The 13,459-nt window shown below is 43.5% G+C and overlaps 1 protein-coding gene across 1 annotated transcript in view; it reads left to right on the plus strand.

Annotated features, from left to right (window-relative positions):
* The window catches only part of itga11a (integrin, alpha 11a), a 90,270-nt gene that overhangs the window by 17,824 nt on the left and 58,987 nt on the right, over positions 1-13,459 (plus strand). Inside the window, exons 3-5 of the mRNA XM_055921711.1 lie at positions 11,661-11,770; positions 12,834-12,925; positions 13,307-13,421. Coding sequence (XP_055777686.1) covers positions 11,661-11,770; positions 12,834-12,925; positions 13,307-13,421 — 317 coding nt within the window. The remainder of the gene's footprint in view (positions 1-11,660; positions 11,771-12,833; positions 12,926-13,306; positions 13,422-13,459) is intronic.

Below are 13,459 nucleotides of genomic sequence, written 5' to 3' on the forward strand. Positions count from 1 at the left end.
TTAGACTGACATTTTGTATAAACCTTGCTGTCTGTCTCTCCAAAATTTGCAACATTGTTTCAATATTCATATTCGATCTCCAGCTGTACCATAGTAATGAGGTCCATATAGTACTGTCTCAGAATCTAAAAGACGAGGTGAATTTCAAACAATCCCCAGAGTGACTACTGAGAGAATCTGTTTGGATGCATTGTTTTAACTATTCCGAGTGAACAACCTCCTCACGCTCCTCACGATGGTTAAAGTCAGGTAAAAGATGAAGTCGTTTTACTGTTCAACGTCTCCAAGTGCTGACACATACAGCATTGTTACTGTCTGTCTCGGGACTCTGGAGCCAGACGGGGAGATGTATCCGTTTCACTGCCAGGAAAGATAGCGAGCCATTTCTCCTGTAGTGTGGATTTGCCTGTCATGATTTGTGCCTTGCAACACAAATTTAGCTCCTGAGCCGGACTTTTCACATTCATCATATTACCTCATAGCAGACCCTGACTCGTTATAAACACTGTTATTAGGCCAACTGGCACTGCGGTGATGGGGATTCATCGCTGGCATACTTTGTACGTCTGCTGGCCAGGGCTACACTGGAGCGATGTGTGTGTGTGTGTGTGTGTGTGTGTGTGTGTGTGTGTGTGTGTGTGTGTGTGTGTGTGTGTGTGTGTGTGTGTGTGTGTGTGTGTGTGTGTGTGTGTGTGTGTGTGTGTGTGTGTGTGTGTGTGTGTGTGTGCGCTGCAACGAGACAGGAGTGGAAGCTATACATGTTACCATGGTGCTAGTTGGAGCTACAAGATGAAGAAGAGCGATTGCAGTTGACAAACGCAGTATAGTAGAGCGTATGTGACACTGGACTCAGAGGGGTTTAATCAGATGTTCTGATAGAGAATGAAATGGCAGGCCAACCATGTCAGACAAGCATCACAATATAAAGAACATATTCTTAGTCGACAAGTTCGACATGCAAACTTAGCCTTATGCTTGGGACACTGTCAGGCACAAAACCCACAGAAACACTGAAAATCCAGTGTATTTATGGCGTAGAACGCTGCTCAGCCTACCATGACTACTTGTCCCATAGAAAAAGATCTGATGAAGTTGACATGTGAGGAATATGGCTCTCAAGAGTGGACTCACACGTCTACGGTAACTGTCCGCTGAGACAGATAAACACAGACATAATGGAATGAGGCACAGCGACTTTGGCTGTGTTCTTTATAAACAAATGGCTACAGGCGTAATACAGTTTGGAATGGGATTCATGGAAGTCCTTCCAGGGTTTACAGCATTTCATATTCCAATACTGTTTTACAAGTATAATGCTGTGAAACTACATTCAAAATTACTTTTTGTTAAACTGAGGAAACTTTTGTTGGGATTACCTAGAAAAGACATGGTTTATCCTTCGCTCGGGGGTTACGCTAAAACATCAGCGATTGTTCCACATTAACTACACATTAGTTACACGTTAATAAAGGCTGGATAACACTGTAATAACATGTTAATAAAGGTTGGATAACACTGTAATAACACGTTAATAAAGGCTGAATTACACTGTAATAACACATTAATAAAGGCTGGATAACACTGTAATAACATGTTAATAAAGGTTGGATAACACTGTAATAACACGTTAATAAAGGCTGAATTACACTGTAATAACACATTAATAAAGGCTTAATTACACTGTAATAACACATTAATAAAGGCTGGATAACACTGTAATAACACGTTAATAAAGGCTGAATTACACTGTAATAACACATTAATAAAGGCTTAATTACACTGTAATAACACATTAATAAAGGCTGGATAACACTGTAATAACACATCAACAAAGGCTGGATAACACTGTAATAACACATTAATAAAGGCTGGATAACACTGTAATAAGAAACTCTAACCACTATGACCCACTTCCCTACTATAGAGACTCTCTTAAGGCTCTCACACATCGCATCAAATGTGTCTCTAACGTTCGTCTGCCGATCGTTCAGCATGCTGTTTTAGGTACCACCCACTGTAGACATCTAAACTCCTAAATTTGTCACGGGATTCTACATGTAAAATCTGTGAGCACTCTGTTCACAAATTACCTTCAGAGGTGCTAAGAACTCTCAGCCAGCAAATGCTATTGGTGCGTCTGAGGCCTTAGGGCCCGGTAGCAGCTCCCAGGCCGGCCCACAGCCGACCTTGTCAGTTACTGATTTCAGGAGCATAGCGGGGGAGTGTTTTAATGGTGATGGTTGGAGGGAAGTTGGCAACACTAGCTAGTCAGCTGTGGTTTGTGAAGCAAAGGAGTCCAAGGATATGAAGGGAGTATGTGAGCTTCCCTCTGCTTCATCGTGAGGCGAAAGACAGAATTCTTCCATCTGTTCAGTCTTCAGTAGCCTGAAGACTGCTTCACGTCATCTTAGTGTGTCAGCCAGCGTGACGGAGCAGAATTGAACCTCACAGCTGTTGCCAGCATAGTTAATCAATAAAATGGTGGCAGCATTGCTTAGGTTTGATTTGAATAATTGCACATGTATCTTGAGGAAACATTTGCGGTCACTGATCTTTGTATTTGCTAGCCCATGAGACACAAATATGACTAGCTAACACTGGATGTCTACAAACTTCTACAATGATTGTCCTACATAACTACACGCCGTTAGAGACACAGCTGTTACCTTATGTGAGACACTGACCTCAGTGCAACATTTGCAACATACAGTGCTTGATGATTTAATACAGTCATCTCTTTAAAGGATTGTAACATTGTTTCCAATTGTTTTTCTTCTTCTTCTTCTGCTTCTTCTTCTTCCTCATGGTGGTTGGCAATCTCTCTTGGCTTTCAGTAACGTCCACTAGATATATAGTGTTGGGTAGATATCCACTAGAGTACTTTTGGGTGTCCGGGAAAATGTATGGAGTAGAAAGTACATTATTTTCTTTATGAATGTAGTGAAGCAAAAGTAAAAGTTGCCAAAAATATAAATAGTAAAATACAGATACTCCCAAAACTACTAAAGTATTACTTTAAAGTATTTTTACTTAAGTACTTCACACCAGTGGGTAGACATCCACTAGATGGCTAGTGTTGGGTAGATGTCCACTAGATAGATAGTGTTGGGTAGACGTCCACTAGATGGCTAGTGTTGGGTAGATGTCCACTAGATAGATAGTGTTGGGTAGACGTCCACTAGATAGATAGTGTTGGGTAGACGTCCACTAGATAGATAGTGTTGGGTAGATGTCCATTAGATAGATAGTGTTGGGTAGACATCCACTAGATGAATAGTGTTGGGTAGACGTCCACTAGATAGATAGTGTTGGGTAGACATCCACTAGATGAATAGTGTTGGGTAGATGTCCACTAGATAGATAGTGTTGGGTAGACGTCCACTAGATGGCTAGTGTTGGGTAGATGTCCACTAGATGGCTAGTGTTGGGTAGACGTCCACTAGATAGATAGTGTTGGGTAGATGTCCACTAGATAGATAGTGTTGGGTAGATGTCCACTAGATAGATAGTGTTGGGTAGATGTCCACTAGATAGATAGTGTTGGGTAGATGTCCACTAGATAGATAGTGTTGGATAGATGTCCACTAGATGGCTAGTGTTGGGTAGATGTCCACTAGATAGATAGTGTTGGGTAGATGTCCACTAGATAGATAGTGCTGGGTAGACGTCCACTAGATAGATAGTGTTGGGTAGACGTCCACTAAATTAATAGTGTTGGGTAGACGTCCACTAGATGGATAGTGTTGGGTAGCTGTCCACTAGATAGATAGTGTTGGGTAGACGTCCACTAGATGGATAGTGTTGGGTAGACGTCTACTAGATGAATAGTGTTGGGTAGACGTCCTCTAGATGAATAGTGTTGGGTAGACGTCCACTAGATACATAGTGTTGGGTAGACATCCACTATATAGATAGTGTTGGGTAGATGTCCACTAGATAGATAGTGCTGGGTAGACGTCCACTAGATAGATAGTGTTGGGTAGACGTCCACTAAATTAATAGTGTTGGGTAGACGTCCACTAGATGGATAGTGTTGGGTAGCTGTCCACTAGATAGATAGTGTTGGGTAGATGTCCACTAGATGGCTAGTGTTGGGTAGACGTCCACTAGATAGATAGTGTTGGGTAGACGTCCACTAGATAGATAGTGTTGGGTAGACGTCCACTAGATGAATAGTGTTGGGTAGACATCCACTATATAGATAGTGTTGGGTAGACGTCCACTAGATGAATAGTGTTGGGTAGACGTCCCCTAGATAGATAGTGTTGGGTAGACGTCCTCTAGATGAATAGTGTTGGGTAGACGTCCACTAGATACATAGTGTTGGGTAGACGTCCACTAGATACATAGTGTTGGGTAGACATCCACTATATAGATAGTGTTGGGTAGACGTCCACTAGATGAATAGTGTTGGGTAGACGTCCACTAGATGGATAGTGTTGGGTAGACGTCCACTAGATACATAGTGTTGGGTAGACGTCCACTAGATACATAGTGTTGGGTAGACATCCACTATATAGATAGTGTTGGGTAGACGTCCACTAGATGAATAGTGTTGGGTAGACGTCCCCTAGATAGATAGTGTTGGGTAGACGTCCACTAGATAGATAGTGTTGGGTAGACGTCCCCTAGATAGATAGTGTTGGGTAGACGTCCTCTAGATGAATAGTGTTGGGTAGACGTCCACTAGATACATAGTGTTGGGTAGACGTCTACTAGATGAATAGTGTTGGGTAGACGTCCACTAGATGAATAGTGTTGGGTAGACGTCCACTAGATAGATAGTGTTGGGTAGACGTCCCCTAGATAGATAGTGTTGGGTAGACGTCCACTAGATACATAGTGTTGGGTAGACGTCCACTAGATAGATAGTGTTGGGTAGATGTCCACTAGATGAATAGTGTTGGGTAGATGTCCACTAGATAGATAGTGTTGGGTAGACGTCCACTAGATAGATAGTGTTGGGTAGATGTCCACTAGATAGATAGTGTTGGGTAGACATCCATTAGATAGATAGTGTTGGGTAGACATCCACTAGATAGATAGTGTTGGGTAGACGTCCACTAGATAGATAGTGTTGGGTAGACGTCCACTAGATAGATAGTGTTGGGTAGACGTCCCCTAGATAGATAGTGTTGGGTAGACGTCCACTAGATAGATAGTGTTGGGTAGACGTCCCCTAGATAGATAGTGTTGGGTAGACGTCCCCTAGATAGATAGTGTTGGGTAGACGTCCACTAGATAGATAGTGTTGGGTAGACGTCCCCTAGATAGATAGTGTTGGGTAGACTTATCAGCGATGTGTGCTACTCAGGAATCCACTCTCTGGTCACTAGGCAGTGGGTAAGCTGGCCTGTGTTTAGTCCAAGACCCCCAGCACCCGGACCACTGCCCCAGATATCAATCAGCTGAAACCTGAACGCAGCAGCAGGCTTGTGATGTGGGAAGCAGACCCCCAGTTAACACAGCTCGCATTGTGCAAATGTCACGGGTCTCAGTCTTGGCCTTTTTTCAAGGAGTGATGAATGAGTCTGTGATGCCAGGAATTCAGCGGGTAGTGAAGGTTTGAAAAGGGGTACTGACGTTGAGTTTTTTCAATGTTGACATGTGTCTTTGATGTAGCAGACGGCTACCCGTTGGAGAACCGTGTGTGTTCACCAATGTCATGACACTTTTGTGGAACACTGTGGCACCGTGGGTGACCTAAGAGGTGAGACTTTCACTGTTCTTATAGGTGTTACTGTGTACACTGTCTGTGTGTCTGTCTATGTGTCTATGTGTCTGGCTGTCTGGCTGTCTGTCTATGTGTCTGGCTGTCAGGCTGTCTGTCTATGTGTCTGGCTGTCTGGATGTCTGTCTATGTGTCTAGCTGTCTGGCTGTCTGTCTATGTGTCTGGCTGTCTGGCTGTCTGTCTATGTGTCTGGCTGTCTGGCTGTCTGTCTATGTGTCTATGTGTCTGTCTATGTGTCTATGTGTCTGTCTATGTGTCTGTCTGTCTGTCTGTCTGTCAAACAAGGACAGCACCTGTTAATAGACGTTTGAAGGATGCCTCAACACTTTAGTGTCCGTTCACTGTAAGGTTAAAAGACTTGTGGAAAGAGACGGTCCCACTTTATGTGGATAGTCCCATGTAGATACTCCACAGATGGTCACACTATCAACAAACTATCTGTTGATGATAAGCAACTGCTTGGACTTGGTTAGAAAGAGTTGCTATTGCAAAATATCCTCTGTGTTATATCACTTTCTCAAGAAACGATAGATTGAAAAAAAACTGAAGTCAGCAGACACACTATGAAGATTCCCAAGATACTGTAAGAAGTAATGCTTTTTTTCCACAGAAACTCCACAGAAAACCCATTATTCCATAGACACTTTATTGCATTGTCCCAAGATGGGTTATTGCTCAAGCCAGTCTACTGGCACATCCTGTAGAGATCAGGTAGTACTATTTTCTACTGTTAGTCCTCAGGAAGGCAATCTCTGAACTTTCTGGGTCATAAAAGGCCATGGTCATTATCAAGCTGAGTGAAACTGTGATGTTGTTCCTCTCCAAATACCAAGCTGAGCTTTCAAGAAAATCAGACAGCTCTTTGTAAGACTGGAAAAAGTCGACAGAGCTATGGTATTTGGCATAGAGGCTTATGGGCAATGTCAGTAATTGTTACAATTTAAATTCCTTTGAATGCTCCCGCGAACTGAATGTCTTTGAGGGGAAACCATCATGTTGCAAATCACATGATTTGGAAAACAATGGAGCTGAAAGCTTATAATGACTCTCCATAGTTCAATATCTAGTTAAAACACACTGCTAACATGGGGAAAGGTTGCCATTTCAAGAATGGCTGTTTGTCCCACGTGTCCGTCCAGGACTGTTTGAAGACTAGCCCCATGTGAGAGCGCTGCGGGGAGAAATGGGCACACGTACCGGTTTCTCCTCTACACCTCCATACCTCCAACTCTCGTTTCTTTCTGTTTGTTTTCCTGCCATGGCACCGAGTCGCTCCAGCTGAGACTAGACATTTCACCTTGGCGTGGTCACGGGTCACGCAACACTTGGAGATGCAGGGAGTCTCTTCCTCCTCCAAATGTGAAAGATATTAGCGCATTAATGTCTTCAGCTCTGGTACGGCGCTTCCACAAACCCCAAATCCTGCATTCCTCAGTAACTGTGAGAGAATACATCCCAGCGTCCATTTAGGGTCAGGTTATTTTGTTTATACCAGCATGACCGTATCCTCAATGATGGTACATGGCTGACCTTGATGAATGTTCAGCGATGATTGTTTTAACAGCACTTCAAGAAACTGACTGGGAGTTAAAGGAGACCTTCAAGTTAAAGGGAAACAATGGGTCCCATTTCTCTGAAGGTAGCTTTGTCCCAGCCTGAACTTTCCCAGTCTACAGTATCACTCTGTGCCAGAGGACAGCAGTAACTTCAGCAATAATCCTGATATTAATAGCTATGAAAATATGAGCACTGCCGGAGCTCCAGAGGTGAAAATCATTTCCAGAGTCTGTGAGACTTGGACAGTTGATCCCAGACACAGTCCCCTCGCCACTAGTTTGTGTCTCAGCCTGGCTGCCATAGACTGCGTGTGCAGCCCAGTTAACAGCTTCACTCCTTGGCTATGATCTGAATTGTTGCACATATTTTTCTATTTATATCTCTCTCTCTCTCTTTTCAATACAAATAAATGCACTTGGGACATTTGATCGTTTTTGAAGGAAGCAGAGTAATCTTTTCGTTTTGAGTCATATTTCTCGACATTTCCTAAATAAACATTTTCCTACATTAAGTCATTTAGCAGATGCTCTTATCTAGAGCATCTTACAGTTAGTGCATTCATCATATGATAGCTAGGTGGGACAACCACATACCACATCAGTCAGAGTAAGTATACTGAACAAAAATATAAATGCGACATGCAACAATTTCAACGGTTTTACTGAGTTACAGTTCATATACAGAAATCAGTCAACTGAAATAAATTAATTAGTCCCTAATCTATAGATTTCACAGGACTGGGTAGGAGCGCCGCCATGGGTGGGGCAGGGAGGGTATAGGTCCACCCATTGGGGAGCCAGGCCCAGCCAATCAAAACAAGTTTTTCCTCCACAACAAAATGGCTTTATTACAGATATAAATACTACTTTTCATCAGCTGTCCAGTCACAGATAATCCCACAGGTAAAGAAGCAGGATGTGGAGTTCCTGGGCTGGCATGGTTACACGTGGTCTGTGGTTGTGAGGCCGGTTGGACGTACTGACAAATTCTCTAAAACGACGCTGAGGTGGCTTATAGTAGAGAAATTAACATTCAATTCACTTGTAACAGCTCTGGTGGACATTCCTGCAGTCAACATTCCAATTGCATGCTCCCTCAACGTGAGACATCTGTGGCATTGTGTTGTGACAAAACTGCACATTTTCGAGTGGCCTTTTGTCCCCAGCACATGACCTGCACTTATGATACCAGTGTTACGCACATCTCTTGGAGGGAACGCAACACCCTGCTACACTCAACTCCCCATGGAGTGAAAGAGGTATGTGATTGTAGGTGCGAGTAAGGATGAGAGGCAGAGAATATTACCGTTTACTGGGAATTTATTTCCTTAACACGGGTATATGTATGCCCGCAGGCCTCTTGCCTAAGCACTCCCAATGTGCCTCCACCTCCCCCCTGGGAACAAATGAAACAAAATACAAACTTAAAGTGAACAAGTTCAATCATCAAAAACACAGTCCTATTGGCACACACATACCTCAGAAGTAGCAGCTACAAAATACTTTCACCAAAACTGTCTCTGCGCAACAACCAACACAGGACATCCAAGAAGCACTCGCTTCCTGACAAAGGAACACTGGCTTGTCAAGCTACAGAAGGAGTCGGAAATTGCAGACAGCTGTATCTCCTGACGAGAGGGCGGGGTCAGAACACCAATCTGAAATGGGGCCAACCAATCAGCTGCTTTGGACTTCAGGAAGCCACTGAAATACACACATTCAAACACATACAACCCATAACAGAAACATGGGAACGTAACACCAGTTTACTACTTGAATATTGCATGATGTCATAATCTCAAGAAACCTATCATAGTAGTTTTAGATGACCAAGGATGTTGATGTCAAGTGTCATGTTTTGTTTAGGTAACCATTACACCACCATTATGTATACCATACCACTCAAATGTTACCTCATGGAACAATGTGATGGAGACATGTTTTAAAACTACAGAGGTTTATGTGGTTGACCCATAACTCCAGGCAGTAAATTGATGGAGGTCTGGTTTTGCTATAAAGGGGTGTCAAGTGTTGGCAAGTAGCCTAGCGGATCAAATCTGCCGATGTGCCCTTGAGCAAGGCACTTAACCCTTATTGGATAAGAACACCTGCTAAATGACTAACATGTAAATGTTAAATGTAAATGTGGTCCCTTCCCTTTGGGACACCTCTGACCTGGTGAGTGAATTGCTCCTGTGCATGCCACTATCCTGAGTAGCCCAGGTGGTAAGGGTAGGTAACAACACATCCGCCATGCTGATCCTCAACACGGGGGCCCCTCAGGGATGCATGCTCAGTCCCTTCCTGTCATCCCTGTTCACTCATGACTGCACGGCCAGGCAAGGCCAGGCACAACTCCAACACCATCATTAAGTTTGCAGATGACACAACAGTGTCTGCCTGATGAGATGAGACAGCCTATTGGGAGGACGTCAGAGACCTGACCGTGTGGTGCAACGACAAAAACCTCTCCTTCAACGTGATCAAGACAAAGGAGATTATTGTGGACTACAGAAAAAGGAGTACCGAGCACGCCCTCATTCTCATCGACGGGCTGTAGTGGAGCAGGTTGAGAGCTTCAAGTTCCTAGTAGTCCACAATAATCTCCTTTGTCTTGATCACTTTGAAGGAGAGGTTGTTGTCCTTGCACCCACACGATGACTCTGTACCGGTACCCCCTGTTTATAGCCTCGCTATTGTTATTTTACTGCTGCTCTTTAATGATATATTACTTTTATTTGTTACTTTTTTTAAGGTATTTTCTTAAAACTGCATTTTTGGTTAGGGGCTTGTAAATAAGCATTTCACTGTAAGGTCTACAACAGTTGTATTCGGCGCATGTGGCAAGTACAATTTGATTTGATTTGGATTTGATTTGATTTGTCTTGGGCTACATATGATTCTTGTGTTGACAGCTTAGGTTACTTTTAGAAGCTCTTGTAAAACAATATAACAATATAATGCCTGATGGTAATCATGTGTTGGTGTCTGATCTAAAGATATCATATGCTAAACTTTGAGATCTGTGTTGGTGTCTGATCTCAAGATATCATATGCTACACTTTGAGATCTGTGTTGATGTATGAGGAGTATCAGGTGAAATATGTCATCACCTATAAGAACTTAATGTACCAAGACAATGTGTTGAAAGGTGAAACTTCAAGAGATAATCAAGAACACCATCTGCGTTTTGTGTTTTCATCCTGTCACATAAACGTCTATGCAACAGTCTCTTGTTCCTACCCAAGAATACAAAGAGCCCTTCTATCTCAGATACCTGACGTAAACACAGAGTGTTTTAAATGCTCCACCACATTAAGTCATCGAAAGCCTTCACTGACATCTACGACATTTACAAGATCATCCTGACCTGACACTGATGTCCAACCCCAAAGTCGAGTGACAAACTATCTTCCCCTGAGCTCTACGTCATGACCAAAGAACTCAGAGCCTGCTTGTGTTTCAGCCAAGGAGAAAGCTTGGTGACCCATGGTCAGAGAACATGTGGGTAGTGTTTAGCCCCTTGGAAGTCATTCAGGCACACGTGTGTATCCGTCTAGCCGGTATGACAATTTTCCGCTCTCCTTTCTTTCTCTATCTACCTCTTGCCTTCTCTCTCTGTGTGTGTGTGTGTGTGTGTGTGTGTGAGAGAGTGAGTGAGTGAGTGAGTGAGTGAGTGAGTGAGTGAGTGAGTGAGTGAGTGAGTGAGTGAGTGAGTGAGTGAGTGAGTGAGTGAGTGAGTGAGTGAGTGAGAGAGAGAGAGAGAGAGAGAGAGAGAGAGAGAGAGAGAGAGAGAGAGAGAGAGAGAGAGAGAGAGAGAGAGAGAGAGAGAGAGAGAGAGAGAGAGAGAGAGAGAGAGAGAGAGAGAGAGAGAGAGAGAGAGCAAGAGCAAGAGAGAGAGAGAGAGCAAGAGAGAGAGAGAGAGAGCAAGAGAGAGAGAGAGAGAGCAAGAGCGAGAGAGCACGAGCGAGAGAATCGTCCCAGGGTCAATGTGGAGTGGATCCAGTGTTTATAGGCCAGTGTGTTTATGTGCGTGTCAGTCTGGGGTCAGAGGAGAAGTCAACTTGCTCCAACAGGAACACAAACAAGGAAGATCACGAGTGTTTCAAATACCTGCTCTGATACTCACTGGGTGTGTGTTTGTTGAGTTAGCAAAGACATTCCAGTCAGATAAATCGGTGTAGCAGAGTTTAAATGCCATCTCTTTCACACCATTATTTCTTATCAGATGAAACATCATTAGGAGAAGTGCCTTAATTAAATGTTATCACTATGTTTTTACAACGTCACAACTAATACTATTAATACAAAACAATTATAATATGCAATTAAGTTTTGGGGGATTTCGACAGTCTTGTTTTATGTTTCCCAGGTTATTGGTGGGAGCTCCATATGAAACCAATGGTCACCACCAGACAGGGGATGTGTACAAATGCCCATTGGGCAAACGGTCCAACGGCAGCTGCTCCAAACTCAACCTAGGTACAGTATAACTATCAGCTCTCACAGACTTGACATGTGCCTATTGTGCCTCATGAGACTGATGTGTGTGTGTGTTGTGTGTGTGTGTGTGTGTGTGTGTGTGTGTGTGTGTGTGTGTGTGTGTGTGTGTGTGTGTGTGTGTGTGTGTGTGTGTGTGTGTGTGTGTGTGTGTGTGTGTGTGTGTGTGTGTGTGTGTGTGTGTGTGTGTGTGTGTGTTGTAGCCATTAGAGTGTGTGCATATACGCCTTATATGTGTCATAGGTCGTGTGAGAGTGGAATCTGGGGACCATGCTGTTCATTCCACCTTCAACAGTTTATGTACATTTCCACATCTGTATCCTCCAAGGCATCACACCACACATCCACATGTTTCCTTAGATGATACCTATTTGTACTGTGTTGTACAGAGACACAGCAAGATGTGTGAACTAGCTGGCAGATATTGTATGGTGTAGACACTGCTGCACCTGGCTTGACAACTTTAACAAGCCTAGTTCCCAGAAGCTCCTTTCCTGCAGTCAAATTATCAAATCGCCCTCTAATGGCCTCACGGGTGGAATGTTGTTCATATTTTTCATAATTTCATAATTAATAAACAGTATTTTTTAAAACCTGCTGAAAATCTGCTGTTTTATTATAATAATAAAAAATATATATAAAGTGTCATATTGGGATGCAAAGACGTTTCAACTCTATATCTGACATGGTACAGGTGTCTTCTTTTTTCAAGCCCATAACCATGTGTGTGAAGTGTCTACTTTTGTTTCAGACTAGATTTGTTTGAGAAACGCTGTGTGTGACCCTGATTTAGCCCACTGTAGTAAAATGCTCTGCACACTGCCTCAAAGGACAGGTGTTTGGTCCTTTAGTTGGGAGATCTAGCATCTTCTTCTGAACTGCCATGTGTAGTCAGTGGGTTTGCAGAAGCTTGTGAAGCGACTTTGCCGCAGGTACATTGCAGAAGTGAAAAATATACGCAAACATCTTCAAAATCTGTAGAAACATCAAGCCGTTAGAACAAACATTGTTTTTTCATTGACACTGTCTTTTCTTGTTCCTCAAGGAAGGATATCTCTGACCAATGTCGCCGAGCGAAAAGACAAGATGAGGCTGGGGATGACGCTGACAACCAACCCCAAAGACAATAGCTTTGTGGTTAGTGATGAACACACAGTCTATCAAAAGTATGGTGCCGTTATGTGTGGTTTCCACAGAGACTAACTTGGTGGTCAATTTCAGGGGTATGTGAAGACAAGCGGAGGCTGCTGAGAGGAACAGCTCATAGTAATGTCTGGAGCGGAGCGAATGGAATGGCATTAAACCATGGGTTTGATGTATGCGATACCATTCCACCTATTCCGCTCCAGCCATTACCACGAGCCCGTCCTCCCCAATTAAGGTGCCACCAACCTCCTGTGGTGAAGAGCCACATTTAGTTTTTCCGATGACCTTTTCATCCAACGTAGGCCCATGGTACACGGTACATGTCTCAAGGGTTCTTGCTGTGCTGAATGTGTTTACTTGTGTGTTGTATAGGTCTGTGGACCCCTATGGTCCTACGAGTGTGGCAGCTCATACTACAGCACTGGGATCTGCTCTCGAGTCAACGCCAGCTTCAAGTTCTCCAAGACCATCGCTCCAGCCTTCCAGAGTAAATACAGAGCACGCCCCTGTCCTGTCTGCCAATGT

The sequence above is a fragment of the Salvelinus fontinalis genome, chromosome 4 (genome assembly GCF_029448725.1).
Source record: "Salvelinus fontinalis isolate EN_2023a chromosome 4, ASM2944872v1, whole genome shotgun sequence".
NCBI classification, from domain to species: domain Eukaryota; kingdom Metazoa; phylum Chordata; class Actinopteri; order Salmoniformes; family Salmonidae; genus Salvelinus; species Salvelinus fontinalis.